Source organism: Typha latifolia, chromosome 1 (assembly GCF_019914945.1).
Source record: "Typha latifolia isolate L0001 chromosome 1, TyphaL0001v2, whole genome shotgun sequence".
In the NCBI taxonomy this organism is placed as follows: domain Eukaryota; kingdom Viridiplantae; phylum Streptophyta; class Magnoliopsida; order Poales; family Typhaceae; genus Typha; species Typha latifolia.
In genome coordinates this window covers 16,286,274-16,305,816 of record NC_133086.1, presented here as the reverse complement: position 1 = coordinate 16,305,816, position 19,543 = coordinate 16,286,274, and the positions used below count along the sequence as shown (strand labels likewise).

The following is a 19,543-nucleotide window of genomic DNA, read 5'->3' as shown; positions in this document are numbered from 1 at the left end:
TTTTATATTTTAATAATTATAAGATTAGGTTCTTAAAATTGAATACATTTATTTTTTTATAATAAAAAATATATATTTTTTATAATACATAATTTTAATTCCTCCTTGCATGCCCATGCCTCTTTAAGAAACAAGTGGATATGGTTATCCGGGTGCCTATCCAAAGATTACTATCATAATATTCAATTCATGGATAACTTATTCAGCAACAACTTACCTACTCCGCAATAACACCAATCAATCTAACTCGTTGTGAGTTGGCTCAAAAGTTTATACCAAATCAACTCGTACATTTAATAAAATAGCTATATATATATATATATAATAACTAATTAATAAATAATATATCTGTTAGATTGTTATGGGTTCTAAATTTAGCTCAGAATTATGACTTCTATAGCATCTAATTTGTTTAATTATTTACTAAGTGAACAGAGGAGCTTGTTGAGCTATATAAATGAATTAAATGAGTAATATTTTGAAGAACGTTGACTTGGGGCATTAAGTCAAAAGAGGCAAACAGTAGGTGGCTCGAAATTTGTTCGAGCTGAACACAAGCTATGATTTCAGCTCAGCTCCATAAATAGTTACTTCGAGTCGAACACGAGCGAGCTCGATTGCCGCCGCTACTCCGCAGTGGGTGCTGACGACGTGGATATGATATCCGCCTCCGTCGCTATCCGGGGGATAGTAAGTGGGTTATTCTCGTCGTCGCTCGCAAACCCACTTGTACCATCTCCACTTCTCCGCCGCCGTCCCTACCTTCACGCGCGCCTGCGCCCGCGTATCCGGAGCCTAGTAATGGCCTCTGCCGCCGCCTCGGATCCGCACGTGGCCGGCGCGTGGTACTCCGTGCCGGATCTGAGCCTTCGCGACCATCGCTTCGCGGTGCCCCTCGACCACTCCAGTAAGGACGCCTCCACGGTTAAGATCACCGTGTTCGCTCGCGAGGTCGTCGCTGGTGAGCATCCTTTGCCTCTGAATCGCTTGCGTTCATCCTCTGTGGAATTTAAACGAATGGGTCATGTGCATATCTTGGTTCGTCTAAAGATCGAATCTTTTCCTCTTTTCTGTTTCATGAATTTCAGACTTTGGAGGTTAAATTAAAATGGGTTGATTAGGAGGGTTTTGATTGTAATGCGTGATCCTCTATTTTGTTACCTATTTCTTTGGCTCTATAGCTATACTAATGTTTGAGTGGTAATACTTCAAAATCGTCCTTTTTGGGTGTAATAAAAGATGCAAAGTTCTTGGAAAGTGCAATGCTTGGTGTGGTTCTATGTGCAGGATTGGGAACACCATAATCCTTCAATATCGTTTGCTACCTTGTGCACTAGAAATGCCAATTTCAGGATGGACCAACATAAAATGCAGAACTTTTTCCCACCAGATGTGGGATGATGAAAGCTCATGATTGACATTTAAGTTCGCAGCATGCAAGGAATTGATGAATGGTGGTTAATTTCTTCTCAAAGCAGCAGGAAGTTGTACCATGTGCATAACTTCAGCCAATGTGGGGGAACTTATCATTATCTTCAACTGAAATATTACTATTGATTTTGATGTGAACATAGCAGATATGTTTAACTTTTACCAACAATTTAGCTTACTTTCTCAGTCCCCATCAATTCTAGATCTGATAAGGTTAAATATCTATTTAGAATGGTGACAGACTCATAATGTTTGGATAGAGATTAGTATGCATTGATCAGAAATTACTTGTAATCATTTTCTCTATTAAAGTATGCATTAAAGGGAGGTTCACTTTTTGTTAGAAACTTAGAATGGCCAAAGACTGGATACACCCAGGAGAGAGATTCTACAGATGGTGAAAAGGAATGAGATAACTATCCTTTCTAAGATAAAAAAATCCCAATGTTGTTTTAATTTGTTATAGCTGCTTTTGGTCAGTTACTGGGGAGAGACTTATACCCAAGTGCAATCTTTCATCATGTATGCTACATGAAAATTAGAGGATTCTTCTAGGCTACCTTTTAAGGTAACTATGAGCAATTATGGCACGCCAAAACATTAAAGAGTACTACACTAGCACCCTACATTCCTCGGTTACTGTATGGTGACCCGTCATTAAGCATGTGCACACAATAAGAATTGATTTTTTGGAGGCCTTCCATGTTTCATTCTAGAGTTTATTCTTCTAGCTGGTCACTTACATATCATATTATACTAGCATTGAGGAGGGAGTCTCATGTTAGGTATGAGCCATATGACAACTTGAAACTTTCTTCATTCTTTGTCTAGTCATCCTAAGTGGTTGCCTCCATCTAGTGATGCTGCTGCTGAATGAGTTGCTTTATTCCTTTTACAAGACTTACTTTACTCTCTTTACGGGATCTTTCATCTTCCAAAAGAACATTTCTTAATTGTCCAACATCCAACATTAGCAGAAGTGTAGAACATGCTTGAATTTTTCAAATAATTTCACTTTTGGTTGTTTTTGTAGAATGTCCATATTTGTTGAGATCTCCATTATGAGAAGATATGCTATCTGAAAAAGGATTACCTAAATCTGCTGTCTTAATTTGTATGTCTACTCTTTATTCTTGCAGCTGGAAAGGAAGAGCTACCTTTGCCATATTTATTATACCTACAAGGTGGGCCCGGATTCGAAAGCCCTCGTCCAGTTGATGCTAGTGGATGGCTGAAGAAAGCATGCGAAGATTACCGTGTTATCTTGCTAGATCAGGTATGTTCCAGACCTTTAGCAAAATCCTCTATATCATCTTCAAGAGTGGTCATTTCTTTAAAGCAAAAAATCACTATTTAGACAGCAAATTTCCAGTAATAGCATAAATAAACTATAAAGAGTTGTTGGAGTTGGAAAATGTTGATTGATAAAGAAGTGATATATTAGAGCAAAACTCTGAAATGATGAAAGTACCCTCATAAAAAGGTGTTGATGGGTATATTTGTCTTCAAGATAAATTGAGTTGTTGTTGCGCTGTAAATAGTGTTTTCTCATCTATAAATATCATTTTCCTTTCTTTACTGTCTTAAATAATATTTCTCACATGTATTAAATCTCCTCTTGTCAGCGAGGAACTGGTTTATCAACTCCTTTAACAGTCTCTTCTCTTTCACAAATGACATCTGCTTCGGAGCTAGTTGACTACTTGAAACATTTCCGAGCTGATAACATAGTCAAAGATGCTGAGTTTATCCGCATACATCTTGTACCAGATGCTGGATCATGGATAGTGTTAGGGCAAGTATGACTTCTGGCTTAATCTCTATGTAGATGTAGTCTTGTTACTCTTGTACACATGAGATTCAAGGAAGACACAGCTCACATTATACATCCTTCAAATAGAGATTTATAGAAGACTAAAGAACTGTATGTTAAACAATCAAGCTAAAAAAATTTCTGCAAAGGAAAAATGAGTTTGAAGGACTTGCATACTCATATGGGCTATATGCTTCCTTTTTAACTGGAAAACATAAAAAAATGTACTTCATGTATTTATAAATTGCTAGATCTAATGCTATAAAGTGCCCTTAATGGATTAGGCAAGCTTGCACAACATCTCAAACGAAAAGGTAAGTCAAGTTAGTGATATTGGAGCCAATTAGCAGGCGAATGAAATGCTTCACATTTTCTCACACGTAGAGATTTAGCTGATTGATTAATCCAGCAACTTACTCTGCAAAAGGAGGGGCACTGCCTTTGAAATTGGTCAAATTGTCAAACCACCTTTGATTCCAATCATTAACTATGCCATCATTATATAAAGCTTGACCACTGAAATGAGGAAAATCTAGGACTGCAAATTTGCCTTTGGCTATCTTGCAATACCTATGGAATGACCGACAACAAATCTTTGCTATTATATATGGTAATGAAGAATGCTATCATGTCTTGTCTTATGCTTCTGCTTCAAAGTTCAAAAGATGTGCATATTTCCATCAAGGGAAGAGTAAGTCTCAGTGAATGCTATTGTTTTCCGAGGTTAGAACAGAACCATACTAGGGAAAATTTGAAATGACAATGGGAGATCTAATTAGTTTCTAAAAGGCCATGGGGGCCAATAAGCTACAACCAAAGGGAAAATGGATATTACAAATTTACAATACACTAGCCTTGTTGTTGTCTCGGATACGATACTCAGATAATTTATAGGAAAAGGAATATAGTTGGATACTCATATCAAGTATAATTTTGTTCAAGTAGCAATAAGAATGTGGATGTGGTTCAGACACTTCTAGGATACTCATTAGATACTTTAGAGAGAGGGTTGTAATGTTCATTAATGGCAATATCTCCTATAGAGATGTGCCAACTTTAGGATGTGTACATTTGATGCCTTATATCAATTAAGGTCTATGAATTTGAAGAAAGGCAAAAAAATTTAAATCATGCTTGTAGCAAAGATTACATTCTAGTTCTTAGTATCTATTTTGATATCTGGACAGTTTCTTATGAATGTTATAAACTAAAAATTAAGAGAGATAGAAACCTAGATTGATTCGGAGAAAGAGATATAGAAAGTCAAAACCAAGTCAAACTAGAAAAGTCAAAAATCGAATCCCCCTAGGTTTAGAAAATCAATTAAGATTGAACTCTAAAAACTGAAGCCAAGTAGGAGATAGAAACTTGAATCTTAGTTGGATTAATAAATACAAATCTTTCTAGGACTAGAAAAATCTGACACTACTTGAACTATGAAAATAAATTGAACCTAAGTCGGAAAATGAAAACTAATTAAGAGTAGGAAACATAAAGTCAAGAACGAATATGAAAAGTAAAAGCACGACAAACACATGATCATAATTTTTTTAATGTAGAAAAATCTCTCATTAAAGAGAGGAAAAAAACTATGGATCCGATCAACCTCTCAGATTAATCTATTTCACTCTCAAACATGATTGAAATCGCTTTCTTGCTTGAACTTCCTGCGTTGATGAACTACTCGGGAAAATAGATTGCTCCTCATTGATTGTTCTCAACTCAGCATGGATCAAACTCAGAAGATTGTAGACGTGTTTGCTATTCTTTAATCTCCTCTGTTGCTTCAAAATATGGTACATGATTTCCAAGCAACGGACATATGATAGAGCTTCTCAACTTAGGCAGAAATAAGCTTCTTAAGAAAAGTAGAATTCTTAATCTATTTACCTTTGATCTACCGTGTGTTCTCTAACTTAATATGGCATCTGACATCCTTTTATAAGTGTAGTAGAACGTCCATTATTCATTCTTGGAGAATCCCAAAAAAAACACCAAATTTGAAATAGATTCATAATTTTTTGTTTCTGATCAGACTGGTAGGGTGCACACCTAATTTAATGGATGCCCACCCAGCTCTGAAATATATATTGACTCATACGTAAAAATTGTATGTGGCCCCAATTATTGAAATTAATTACTTAATGGTAAAAATTGTATGTGCCATCGTAGAAAAAGAAATTACTTAATGGTATCTATACAGAAATTCTATGACAATTATACCCTTAAGCTAATTAGTTAATAATTAATTAGATCATTTAACTTTAAGCTTAATTAAATAATAGCGCGCACACTCTAATTATTTACACATGTGACCCCAGTTATTGAAATTAATATAAATTAATCCAACAGTGCAACATTTTGATTTTTTTTTCGTTGACATTTTTTGGTGTACCTCTGTCATTGCATGCACCCGTTAAGGACTATAAAGCCTATCTCTTTGTAGCTGTATTTTACTACAATAAAAGATTTTCTTAGGTCCACTTGATATTAATCAAACTGTTTCTAACTCTTTTTATCTTAGTTTTTATTAATGTTATGGAACAGTAGCTCAATTGAACCATTTATCCATCTTAACATACTTTCCTGTTTATTACTTTTGTCTGATAAGACTTTTGATTTTACTCCAATACTTCTGTAGAGCTACGGTGGTTTTTGTGCAGTTACCTATTTGAGTTTTGCTCCACAAGGCCTTAAATCTGTTCTTTTAACGGGAGGGCTTCCGCCAATTGGGAGCAACTGTACTGCAAATTCTGTGTACAGAGCCTGCTTTGAGCAGGTTGTCCATCAAAACGAGAAGTACTATAAAAGGTTTCCTCAAGATATTCCAGTTGTTTGTGAAGTTGTAAATTACTTGACTGAAGTTGAAGGTGGAGGGGTTAGTCATCTTTTTTTTTAAACAAAAATTCCTGTTCTATCCATGTAGTATTTACATTTATGTCATCTGAATAGGTGTGTCTTCCATCTGGAGGTATTTTAACACCCAAAGGGTTGCAATGTCTTGGACTTGTTGGTTTAGGCTCTGGTAGTGGGTTTGAACGTCTACATTACATGTAAGAGAATGGTACCATTAATAAGATTTTATATATTCCAACTTTTGGATGTATTTGACATGGTTGACTACAGGTTTGAGAGAGTCTGGGATCCTGTATTAGTTCCAGGTGCACAAAAGCGTATGAGTTATTCCTTCTTGAAAGCGGTAACCCTCTTTGCCTTTCATCTCCTTTTACTTTTTTTAAGGCAATCACAAGAGAGTTTATGGGACAAGCTTAATTTTTTCTGTGTGTATCCTGTATTCTATCTATTATTTTGCTTCCCACTTGATTGACTTAATAGTTGAGTACTTTTGTGCAGATTGAGAGTTGGATTGAGTTTGATTCGAATCCCCTATATGCACTTTTGCACGAAGCCATTTATTGTCAGGTAACTCATGACTCTAGATAGCAATATTCATGTAAAGCACTGCTACATTTTATTCTAATAATTTTCACATCTGAGTGAAGGGTGCTCCATCACAATGGTCAGCGCACAGGATCAGGGGTGAGCATGAGAGCTTATTTGATCCAATTGAAGCTGCAAAAGAAGGTCGTCCTGTATATTTTACTGGGGAGGTAAGTTAGGTATTAGAAGGTTAAATTGGTGACTTAGCCACACAATTAGAACCAACTGTGAGAAGTTTACAACAATAGGCACTAACACACAATTATTGATCTTTTAGCATCATGTCTTCTATAAATTTATCGAATACTTTTCTTTTTAATGTTCATTTATAGAACATTCTGAGGTGATCCATTAACTGGCAGGTTGATTGGGTACTATACCACGAGAACAACTGAAAAGCTCTGCTGTAGAATGGATAACATTCTAGTATTCCTTAAGGGCATTATTAGTTCAAACCAAAATCTATATGCTTTTAGGCTTATTCCAATGGAAAACACACTGTAGCACTTGTTCTGCTTGAGTGTTTCCTTCTTATGTGTCCTTTTGTGATCCTAATGGGATATTGGCTAAGTGCTCAGGTGATCATCAGTCTTCTTTGCACTGCTAAATTTCAGCCACAGAAAAAGAAATAACTTGAGAGGGAATAAGGACAATGATCTGCACATTTATTGTTGGGCCCACCAGCTTTAATTAAACTGATGCCTTTGGTAGATTAAAGTTGACAAATGTTAGCCTGTGAGCTTATTTATTGGAACTTTGTTACACAGTATATGTTTAGGAAATACATCATGTGGTTATTATACTCCAGTGATAATGTGAAAAGATCCAGGAATTCAAAGCTTGCCTCATACAATGCTGTGATGAAACTATAGTTTTCTGACTTTCTAATTAGCCTGCCAAACTGAAAGGTAAAAAAATGTAATGATTGGTAGAAATAATCGGTAGCTTTATTAATCAAAGAAAAATGATTTAGAACCTATGTTCTCATATTTGACCTTTCCTAGTTAGCATGTATTTGACACAGAATCTAATGGCTCCACATGGATGATTATAGTACTTAAATATGCCTGTAGATGTATCGCAATTGCTTCTCTTAGACCATGGCTTGGAAGCAACTGATTCTTTTTCTGAGAAGAACATCTTTTTTCAGATAATCATTATTATAATTCAGATAGCGCTTTACCGGCCCTTCTTGTAATGGGTATGGAAGAGCACCAATTGGCAGCCACATCTAATCATTTGTGTTACATTTCAAGCTTTCGTATTTGTTTTCTGAATTTTTCAGGCAATTATCTTATATCTGATGTATAATCAGATTTTGGGCCTTACAAGTTTTGCTTTGAATTTTTTTTTGCTTTGAAAATACTGATGTATGTATTATTTTGTTATCAGATGATATTTCCATGGATGTTTGACGAGATCAATGCTTTAAGACAATTTAAAGAAGCTGCTCATCTGTTGGCTGAGAAAGAGGACTGGCCTCCCCTGTATGATGTTGACAGGCTAAATAATAACCAGGTATTACATTTTACATGCTAGAATTATATAATAATTTCTTATAAACTACTGAGTAGACCTTCGTTATTTCTTCTCACCATATTGCTGATCATTTCATATCATAATCCACAACTCTTCATCAATGGACTTCAAGCTTTATAAGGTGCTAGCATATAACATCCATTGATTTGGCATGAATGCACATAATAAGTTATTACTGATGTTTCATTCCCATAGTGCTCACATGGGGCTATTGATATTATTAATTCAGCAGATGGTCCCTCTCCTATCTTATTATATTACCTCCAGAGTTAAACACTGCTCTCTACTCATGTATTGGGATTCTGAGTAAGTCAACCTGCCAGATGGCTAGTTTTCATGGATGAGAATATATCACATTGGACAGCTTATCTGCCACTGGTTAAACCCGGGCAGGAGAAATTTTGCGGGCTACTTAGGCCCACAGGGAAATGAATACCCGTGAAAAGTAGGTGGGAGAGCTGCAGCAAGTGTATCTCAGTCTAGAAAAGACTTGGCTGGACACACCCCATCAACACAAAGCCAGGCTCGACCTATATGCTACCCTGGCCATTTGTTCTGACTGCAATGACACTTGACTGTTTGCTATGTTGTGAAGAGCTATACTTTGCCACCAGCAGTTAAGAATCGGTGATTATCACAACTCTGGGAATTCACTCTTATCTTCGACCCATGCCTTTTCATCTGTCACTTAGGATTTGTTCTTGTCTAGAGGTGTCAGCTTGCCAACTGCTTTCTCCCCTCCTGATATATGGAAGACAAAACCAATTTAGGACCAACGCCTGATTTGACCTACTGATTCTTATAAAGTGGTTGTGTCAGATTTGGTGACCATCATCGCTAGCTAACTTATACATTTTGGGCTGATAAAAATGGGCTGCATGAGTAATTACATAGATGCAGATTGTCACCACCTAGAGTGAATTCGTGGTCCATCTTTGTACCTTTGTGTGAGGACAAAGTAGTTGAACTTTTCACCCTGCATTGGTGAGTACAAGCACACCTTTGATTAGGTGGGTACAACATGGCTTTTGTGTTTGTTCGCCTCAATGTTACTGTAGACCGTTAAAATTGATTGGCTTTGACCTCCACATTTTTTATCTTGCCAAGTCTATTTTTAAACTCAGGATATACTTGAGTACTGTGGCTCGATGTTGTTCGAACATAATAATTGCCAACAGAGGTTCTGGGTGTTTGCACACTTAATGTTACCGTAGACTGTTAAAATTGATTGGCTTGACCTCCACATTTTTTATCTTGCTAAGTCTATTTTAAACTCAGGATGTATTTGTTCGAACATAATAATTGCCAACGGAAGTTCTGGGTGTTTGCGCACTTAAGATTCAGTTTGCAATAACTTAAAAGGCATTTTGTTGCTCGAACCCCCGCATGCAGGGGATGAATAAATGTCTTAAAAGGTGTGGAATGCGCATATTGCAAGGCATTCTTGCTGGTAAGTCAGAATCTCTGTGTAACTGGTACTTTTTGTAATGACAATTTTTGCAGCACTAGTCAGATCAAAAGAATTTTCCATCTCCATTGTTATCAGAGATCTATAGCTACAGCTACTGTCTAGAACTGTCCAGAACTAGTAGTTTCAAATGTTTATTAATGACTATTGCATATACTTTTCAACCATTGGAATCACGGGTGATTTGAACACATGAGCTTTTCTCTTCTGTTCACATGCTTGCCATTGCCCTCTTGCCTTTTAGCAGAAATTTAACCCCCTGCTTCGCATCCCCTTGTGGGATGTCGATTGCCCTTCTTCCCAGGGATACAACTATTGGGTTTCATAGTGTTTTGTTACATGTAGAACTAGATTTTGTAGCTCTAGGTTTGCAGGAGATGAAATATGTTATAATATTGCTTGTTGGTTCCTCAATGATACTTTCACGTGTTAGATGGGCATCATAAATTGGTAAACATTGTCGCAAATTTTGTTGAATTCTGGCAGCTGCAGAACATTTTTTTTTCAAAGGAATGCAGCTGGAGAACATTGCAGTCATATTAGTGCTGGTTGTAGCATATGCAACAATAGATACGATACAAAGATTCTGTTGCTGGTTCTACTCCTGTATATTGATTGCCATCTCCTGACGAAGATTGTCCATTCCATTGTGCAGGTTCCAGTTGCTGCTGCTGTTTATTATGAAGATATGTATGTTAACTTTAAACTTGCCATGGAAACGGCTTCACAGATTGCAGGTATCAGGCTATGGGTGACCAATGAATATATGCATTCTGGGCTCCGTGATAGTGGTTCTCAAGTTTTTGAGCAGCTGATGGCGATGTTGCAAGGCAAGAAGCCTTGGTTTTAGTTGCAGATATCAACACTGATTTCATCTAATAATGTGAATGAATTCATCTGCAATAATTAACAAAAAGAAATCAAAGTTTCATCTTTCGTGACTTACACAAAATAGATCAGCTTTAAATCTGTTGGCATGAGAGTACTAACGTATCTGAGAGTCAATCTATGTCTTTGTAATAGGGAAAAAATTGGACTAAGAAAGTAGAAATACCTAATAATAATTGGAGTAGCTGCTTTTTTCTGCACCCATTCCTCCCTATCCTCTGTTTCTGCTTATGGTTTTGAGTGGTGAAAGCAGGTGCAGTCCTATCAAAAGGATAAGAGACATGGCATCTACATTCTAATCAATTCGAAATCTATAATAATGTTTTTCTTTTTCTGAAGTAAAATAAGTTTCCCAAGGTGTAATTATCTGGGTAAATTTCTCAAATTATTACATTCAAGTGCTCAAGGAACAGCTGAAAAGTTAATTCACTGATCAATTACGTTCTCTTTCTAATGCACAGCTCTACCCAAGCAATTCAATTTCCCCTATTTATAAACCATGTCATGCATTATGTAAGAACAAATGCACCTCTCAAGATTGCTATAGGAACTTGAATTGCATCTTAGGCTCCATTTGGAAAGGATTAACTTTATCCCAAATTACTTCTGTTAATATATCTAATGTACCTATTATGGAGTAAATAGCTCCGACCAAAAGGTGGTTCTATTTTATCCACAGCTACCCCCTTTATTTGTACTTGGCCAAAGGAATAAGTATCAGTAGTAAATTTTACCTGACGGATGAAAGCTGTCTCGCTAAAATTTCTGTTACACGATAATCACAATCTGGCGAACAAGATCACCTTCCACAATAAGCTTTACACATTTATGCTTTTGTTTACAGATAGTCAGGCAATAAAGAAACATATGTCGCTTATCTTGAACCCACAATGGGGAGCTACAGATTGGATGAGGTTAAAGGCTTAAAGCTGCTCACTAGAAATTCTCCCAAGGGCGAGATCCTGGGAAAAGAGCGCGTGCCTGACTTTATCTTAACCTTTCCCGCCCTGATGAAATCAAAAGATCACCGAACATCAGCAAGATCGATAATAATCAGATAGATGAAGGAAAATTTTGAGAGGGGCAAAACTTACCCTTATTATTGCATAAAGCTATTAAGCTTCTACTATAACTTAAGCCCATCACCTCTTGGATGGAAGGGATAAAACTTTCCATCATACCAAGTTTTCTATTGTATTTTGTCATCATATGATTACTTAAATAAACAAACAACTATTTCCAACAAATATTATAAGTTGATAACTACAAATAATAAACACCAAAAATCTTAGCAAAGGAGCATAACAATCAACAATACAACTTATAAATAGATATTATATGCACATTGATGCGCATGCTGTGCAAATGATGTTTTTTAACAGTATATGCAGGAATCATATGCATGCATATATGGTTACATATTAATGTGGTCCTCATAACAGGGCCATATACAAGAACCATGAAGGGCAGTTTATACAGTGTCAGACGTGGCCACATAGGCCAATTCTATGTCATGGAGTAAAAGCACTAAAATGCTTTTAATGAAAGCTCCATAATTACAAACTAAACACTGTGACAAGTTCTAACGAATGAAGCAGCATGAACACAGTGATTTAACAATTAAATAATAAATGGATAGTCTGCAAAACAAGATCTTACATCAGGTGATTTGCTAGATTATTACCTTTCTAGGAGGTGTTCCTGGTTTCAACAAATTGTTCCCAAATCCCATCTTCCCCTTCTTATCAGATGGTTTAAGAATCTGAAATGAACATGTTAGGGAATCATCCACGCTCATCATAGCACCAGCATTGTCGAACTCGCCACAATAGTTAGGGGCAGAAAATACAGTCACAAGTTGACGCTTGGAGAAAAATTCATAGCCATCTTCCACAACCTGTGCAAGAAAATTATTCAATGGAATGCACTAAAAGGAAGAAAGATAATGGTTTACTAGGGGAAAAGGTGATCAGTAAGAACTCCAAATAATCCATTGCCTCCAGAGAACTAATAAAATTAGAGTAGAGTCAGAAGAAATAGTCAATTTGTTTACTATAGATAGCACAAAATTCATCTAGTAGCTTAGCCTGTTCAGTTACTAAGACTCCAAAAAAAGTAGGTGATTCTATCTGAATGGATTCAATCCATATCATACTCGGGACTTTAAAATTAAAGCTTGCAACTTTGTATAGTACTTTCAACCAAGAATTATGATGCTTTAATTAAGCAGCCACTACCTGGTGGGCTCGGCAGATTAGATCTATATCATGCTTCTGGAGGAACTCAGAAACTTTGTCAGGTCCAAAGGTATAAGAAACACCTCTGTCATTCTCTCCCCATCCCTCAATATCTTTGTCAGGATCTGACCATAGCAGATCACACAGGAGACCTTGGTCTGGAACATCCACGGGACGAGCAATATACCGGATCTGATTCAAGTCATTCAAATATGGAGATAAACCTCCATGCATGCAAAGGATCTTCTCATCAATAAGTGCAGCCACCGGAAGGCAGTTAAAACAATCAGTGAAAACCTTCCACAGGCGGACATTAAACCTCCTCTTGCACTCATCATAAAACCCATAGATTCGGTTGATGGAAGCACATTCATGGTTTCCCCTTAGAAGAAAGAAGTTCTCTGGGTACTTTATCTTATAGGCAAGGAGAAGGCATATTGTTTCTATGCTTTGCTTACCACGATCAACATAGTCCCCAAGGAACAAGTAATTAGCTTTTGGTGGTAAACCACCATATTCAAATAATCGAAGAAGATCTGAGTATTGGCCATGGATATCTCCTGCCAGTAAAGGAAAGGTCAAATGCTCTATATGGTCCAGATCACTTAGCATCACGTGCACAATATATATTAACAAAAGAACTTTTGTGCTTTGGGCATAAGTAAACCAGTAAATACTATTAAAATTTGTCGATGTGAAAAGTCAGACAGACACAATTTCATCGAAGATGATACTATGGCTCCAGGTGTTGTTATATGCCACTTATATTTCATTGCCAAAATTACTAATAGGTAAAGCAGCCGTATAGAATCAACAAAACAAGTCTCCCCCTTTATTGATCGTGCATCATAACAAATCCACATCAATAAAAAGGGGGCAATTATTAGGGTGCGTGCAAGAGAGTAACAAACTGTTAAAAAGACCATTCTGCATATGCATAGCATGAAAATAGGACCCACAGGTGATCAGACATGCTCTTTTTACCTAAATGAGAATACATTAATGTTAATACCAGAGTCTTGAAAATCAAGACTGGGATCAGTTGCCTAGAAAAATGATAATGATTAGCAGTATGCCCATATAGCCCGTGCGTATCAGCCACTTCAATATCGACTAATTTTTAATTACATAGGATTCTAAAAAATATTATAAGATGTAAGAAAATTCCTAAATTTTTTTAAAATAATAGAAAATAGATAATATAAAATTACCCTATGTGAATTCAATGGTATTTTCATCATGCTCCAAAAAAAGAGTGAAAACTAAAAAAAAGAAAATAATTTCCCTGCTTTTCTAGAGTTTTGCAACTCTCTAGTTTATTCTCCCTCTCTACTCCCCCTCCCTCAAGTATGTCAGCACTCTCTCTAGTCTCTCCTCTCTCACCATCTCCTCCCCTCTTTCACTCTCTCCCTTCCTCTTCTCTTATTGCAAACTCTCTCTGTCCTTCTCTCTAGTCTCCCTTCTCTCTCTCTATGTTGTTGCAGCAGTTGTAGGATTGCTGCAGTAGAGGAGAATAGAGATACTGAGAGGAGGATAGAGAGACAAAGGGAGAGAACAAGAGAGAGATCACTATAAAAGGGGTGGTCATCTGAGAGAGGAGAGAGAGGGAAAAGAGGTTGCCGATGAGAGAGAGAAGGCTAAAAATTCATTTAAAAAGGGAGAAACAAACTCACTGGAGTCGCTAAAGGTTGCAAAAACCATTGGAGACAATCTCCGGATGTCACCGGATATATTGATTACTATCGTGGGAAACACAAGTGGAAGAGAGAGAGAGGGAAAAGGTAGGAGAAAGAAGAGATATCGGTCCTCAGTTGGATCAGGTCAAATCAAGTCTACATAAACCAATCCAAACCATTAACCCAACAAGTTGGATCGATTGATTCCAGCCGATCCCACCGATCCACGCTCAATTTCGCCCAATTTCAGCTGAGATCTAACTGATCCTCGATTGGGACCGCATTAAATCGAGATTGGCCGAAATTATGAACCTTAATTAATACTTAATGCTTGTGCAAGACTTTCTAAAAGTACCAAAATACTACTAAAAGAAGCCCATGATAATTACCAACACATTGTAATTGTTAGATCTTCAATTAACACTCCTTCCTATAATCCTATTAGTGATTTCTTTTTCATCTTAGATACAAGATGCCAAGAGTTAAGTCTCACATTTTTTATCTGACTGTTACAACTATCACTTTTTGAGCTATTAAAGATGTCCCTTTGTCAGTTTCACATTTTACTATGCTAAACAGACAAAAGGCTAATGTAAAGCATCCAAGTAACATAACCTAGAACATTCCAAACCAGGAAAACAGTCAAAGACAACAAGTAATTAAATAAGAAGAATTCTAAGCTATGATTTTTGTCCTCTTATCATCAGCCGAATATTCTAGATTAGATATTGTACCTAATTGTTATTGTTTAGTGTGTTTAAGCTCAACTTAATCCTATGCTTAAAACCATACAAAAAGTGTTGTGTCAGTAATGTACTTTAGTCTGCAGGCAAGCACATGTATGAGGATATTCAGCTAAAACACATCGGCTAACTCCATTATTTAATCTATTCTACATTAAAATTGTTGCTCTTTTTGCTCCCATTTCTTCTTCCCTGGTCCTTTTCTCCTACAAAGTGTTTAAAAAAGTTCTTACAGACTCATTTGGCAAATATTTGGGCTATGACACAAGGCTTTAATGGCTTTTTACTCTTAAGTTTAAGAATTGTAAGACCTCATTATCTTAAATGTTCTGATCTTATAGGACCTCACTATGGCGACTACGCCAAAGATTTCAATCTGTTTACATACAATTTATGGAGCTCGATCCCTTTCTTGAATTAATTTTGTTAAAGCTTTTGTAAGAATCACTACCATGAATAAGAATATTAAATTTTTAAAGAGTCAGATATTGATGTAGCTGTCTGTTCAGGAATATGTGAAACATTCAGGAATCTAACATAATTGACTACCTCATGACCTTCCCATAGAAATATATGACTGAAATCAACCTTTCTTTTGAAATGACAAATGTACCGCCAAGCCACACAAGTAAATTACTAATGGAATATCCTTATTTCAGATATAAAAGTAAATCTTCCTATAATTAGTTATGACACAATAGTAAATAGATAAAAAGTACAATACAAAGATTGTAACACCCAAAAAGAAAAGCTAGGTGTACCACAATAAAATCTTTCTCAACTAACAACAATACTAAAATGGAAAAAATAAAAGTCTGAACAGACAGACTTCAATGATGCACTGATAAGAACTTGGTTTCAGATATTACAAGGTCGTCTAAATGCTCCCTTTTGCATTGAGCTATCAATATCCAAGTTTTAATTCCGCATATATCTTTCCCTAAAAAATTAAGCCAGTCCATTTTGGAATACAATTTCCTAACCTTAAATTCCTCAACCAAATTAAATTCATTGCAGTAAGTAACCAAAACTAAACCGCACAAAAATTGAAAAAACAATGATTTCACCGCAGATCTTGATGGGAGCCTCGAGCTCCAATAGATTTGGCTGGTTGAGAAATATCTCCTTCGACGCTAGGCACAGTTGTCGGATCTCCGCGTCCGCCAGCTGTACTTGCTTCGTCGTCCTCCCATTCCTCGCGTCGTGCAGCCGCCGGATGATCTCATCCAACACTCTTTGATCCATCGCCGTCCCCTTCCCCTCCCCCTCCCCCTCCCCCTCCTCCTCTTGAAAGGCCTAGAAAACCGTAACCCTAACTGTTCCTCTCCTCAGAAAGAAAGAAGAAAAGAAAGCACTTTGATATTTCCACACATTTCACTCTCTACTTCCGGTATTGGAAAATAAGGAAAGTGGCTCCTTTTTCTCGTGGAAGAAGTAATTTACTGAGGAGAAGACGGGTAAGTCAAGAGGAGAAGACGGGTAAGTCAAGAGGAGAAGAAGATATGAGAGGGGGAAGTCACTTTGCGCGTCACTTCCCGCCTCCGTCAAAAGGGAAAGAGAATAAAAAAGGAAAAATTAGGGTTTATAAAGAGTAGTCGTATTGAGATAACAACAGCCCTAGGAGCAGCGGTCTCATGAAACCTCTATTCGAATAAGAGTTTTTTTTTAAAAAAAAAGAAAGAAAATTAAAAAGAGAAAGTGAATTTATTTTTGATAGGTAAGGAAGTCACTTTCTCAATTTATTTTTTTAATCTAAAAATTAAAATTAAATTTTTTTTAGAAAGTGTATACTTTTTTTTTTACCCAATTTCTCACAGTTAAATATAAAGTGAAAAATAATATTTACTTCTTGTTCTAACACTATGATAGTTTTTTATGAAAAATTATATTTAACCCCTCGTGGTCGGGCTAAATTTACGTTTACTCTCCTATAATTTTATTTGTGTCATTTTTTACCCACTTACAATTATTCAAATTAAAATTATTATTTTTATTATATTTGAACAAATCACAAGTCGAATTGAAAATATTATTAGAGACAAAGTTGCAGAGAATTTGATAAGTATTCTAGTGCATATAAAATAATATTTTTCGAGTTTTAAGATGACAAACATATGTCAATAATATATGTTTATTAAATATATTAGTATATCTTTTGTAATGCTCCCGCCTTGCACAGGCACGTGCACGCCCACTCGCCAACACGGCACGTGTAGCGCACGCGACAGGTCGAATGGAGCCCGTCACATACAGATATACTTCTGTGCTCATATAATCATGACATCATCAAATAAAATCTTCTAACATACTCATGCTCACATAATCCATTACTAAATCATACTATTAACCAAATAAACTTGTTAATATATGAATATCCAAGTCCACAATAATATACACTAGATCACTACATAATCTAACAGTGCCCACACAGGCCACGACAAACCATCAAGATACAACTAATACATGAATACGCTATAATCTGACATGTATTATACAAATCATCATCTGATACAATAATATACAAATATAACAAACAATGATATAACTCAATTTCTATACAAAGTATTATATATAGCATCTCACACCTATAGCTCATCTCATCTTTCTAAAATATCTTCTCAGGATATCTCAAGTCGCTATCACATACTACATATATAAAAATATTAGAAGAGAAATAAAGAGAGTCGTGAGCAAAAGTTTTAGTGAATAGACATTATCCCGAATTAGTGATGTCAAATAGAGAGCAAATTATGTACTGAATAGTATAAATCACATAGTAGCATCATATCATGATTGAGTATATGATTGTACCTCAATAATATATAAATAAAATATAGATATCATGTCATAACTAATTGAAGTATATAATTCTCGACAATAGATAAATAATCTCCATGTCATACTATAGCCATTACTTTCTCTCAAATATGACACATAATGCATGTCAACCATGATTATACTATGATATCAAATACAACCACATATGATATATATTGACTACTCGATAATCAAGTATATCAGATGATAATTAACTCATATGTATTTCTCAACATCTCAATCATCAATGTTATCTTTGTATGTCATCATCATACTAAACCACTATGCATAGTTAATATCCGATACCCGGTCTCAATATAATTTTCGAAGGCTCAGAGCATACTCTGTTATTCATAAAGAGTATCTCAATTATAATCATACTCTTTTATCCGCTAAGGGTATCAACATCCATCTAGACCGGGCACCCTTCGAGCTGATAGAAACACGTAAGGATAACTCGCCACATATGCTCTAGCGAACAGCATGTGTCTGAATGTCTGCTACGCACACAAACTAACGATCTTAGACGTAAGACCACAAGATTGCAACTATGTCGAGCGATCAATCATCCACCAAGTGCGTCCTCACCCTCGTGCCCACTCGAGTATCCTTACGTTTTCTATAAATTATCATGTTCATCAGATTTCATGCGTATCTTCTAAATGATAGATCATATACATTTTATCCAATACTATAATAAGTCATGCATATTAGGATTTTAGGTAGAAAATAAGTCAAAAGAAATATGTAACAACCAAAAAAAAAATTTCCTACACTGCATTGCACGATAGCTCGTGCCATGCAGTGGCAGCTAGGATGGGCGCCACGCGCCCCAAGCGCTGGCCTGGCCAACCTGGTCGAGCCTCCCTCCCCACCGCCTCTCTCCCTTTCCTTCCTTTCTCTCTCTCTCTCTCTCTCTCTCTCTCTCTCTCTCTCTCTCTCTCTCTCTCTCTCTCTCTCTCTCTCTTTGTCGGCTTCCTCTCGGGGCCGCTGGAGGTTTGAGCCATCGGCGAGAGGCCGGCCACTGAGTGGCCACCAGCGGCCGCACCCCTCCCCCATGACCCAACCCTCTTCTTCCTTCTTCTTTCTTCTTCTTCTTCTTCTTCTTCTTCTCTTTCTTCTTCCTCTCCTCCTCCTCCTTCTTCCCTTCTCTCATCTAATTGCACCCTGCAAGTAACGCTGGGCTCGGCCCAGTGCCCTTACAATGTTTGGCGTTGGGCTCGACCCAACGCCCTACTATGCATAGTGCTGGGCTGAGCCCAGCACTATACATTGTTATATATATATATTTGATTATGTTATTAATTATTCATTTAGTTTAGTTAATTTAATATATTTAATTTATACAAATTAAATATAATTATATCATAGTTAGTATATAATTCTAATTATATCATGTTTAACAAAATGCCTACAATATAAATTACTATTTTAATCCTAAGTAGGTAATAGTAATTATTAGGGTTATGCACGTATATTCATACGTAATT

The 19,543-nt window shown here is 36.4% G+C and overlaps 2 protein-coding genes across 2 annotated transcripts; one reads left to right on the top strand and one right to left on the bottom strand.

Moving 5' to 3' along the window:
* The first annotated feature begins 600 nt into the window (after window positions 1-600).
* Window positions 601-10,780, top strand: LOC140785246 (uncharacterized). Its single transcript, XM_073133044.1, has 10 exons — window positions 601-961; window positions 2,571-2,707; window positions 3,057-3,230; window positions 5,886-6,122; window positions 6,197-6,297; window positions 6,371-6,443; window positions 6,599-6,667; window positions 6,748-6,855; window positions 8,078-8,203; window positions 10,348-10,780. Exons 1-10 carry the CDS (start codon window positions 658-660, stop codon window positions 10,540-10,542), a joined length of 1,524 nt encoding a protein of 507 aa, XP_072989145.1. The 5' UTR covers window positions 601-657; the 3' UTR covers window positions 10,543-10,780.
* Window positions 10,781-11,308: 528 nt separating this feature from the next.
* LOC140785252 (serine/threonine-protein phosphatase PP1-like) lies at window positions 11,309-16,793 on the bottom strand. Its single transcript, XM_073133056.1, has 4 exons — window positions 16,304-16,793; window positions 12,818-13,377; window positions 12,265-12,477; window positions 11,309-11,587 (listed from the first exon to the last, which is right to left on the bottom strand). Exons 1-4 carry the CDS (start codon window positions 16,479-16,481, stop codon window positions 11,573-11,575), a joined length of 966 nt encoding a protein of 321 aa, XP_072989157.1. The 5' UTR covers window positions 16,482-16,793; the 3' UTR covers window positions 11,309-11,572.
* Between the last annotated feature and the right edge of the window lie 2,750 nt (window positions 16,794-19,543).

Excerpts from the sequence above, each read along its gene's own strand:
- LOC140785246 (XM_073133044.1), top strand. The coding sequence starts at position 658 with ATGATATCCGCCTCCGTCGCTATCCGGGGGATAGTAAGTGGGTTATTC. Across the intron at positions 3,231-5,885 it reads CATGGATAGTGTTAGGGCAA|AGCTACGGTGGTTTTTGTGC; the intron begins GTATGACTTCTG and ends ATACTTCTGTAG. Across the intron at positions 6,298-6,370 it reads TTTGAACGTCTACATTACAT|GTTTGAGAGAGTCTGGGATC; the intron begins GTAAGAGAATGG and ends GGTTGACTACAG.
- LOC140785252 (XM_073133056.1), bottom strand. The coding sequence starts at position 16,481 with ATGGATCAAAGAGTGTTGGATGAGATCATCCGGCGGCTGCACGACGCG. Across the intron at positions 13,378-16,303 it reads GGCTCCCATCAAGATCTGCG|GAGATATCCATGGCCAATAC; the intron begins GTGAAATCATTG and ends CTTTACTGGCAG. Across the intron at positions 12,478-12,817 it reads TAATCTGCCGAGCCCACCAG|GTTGTGGAAGATGGCTATGA; the intron begins GTAGTGGCTGCT and ends TTTCTTGCACAG.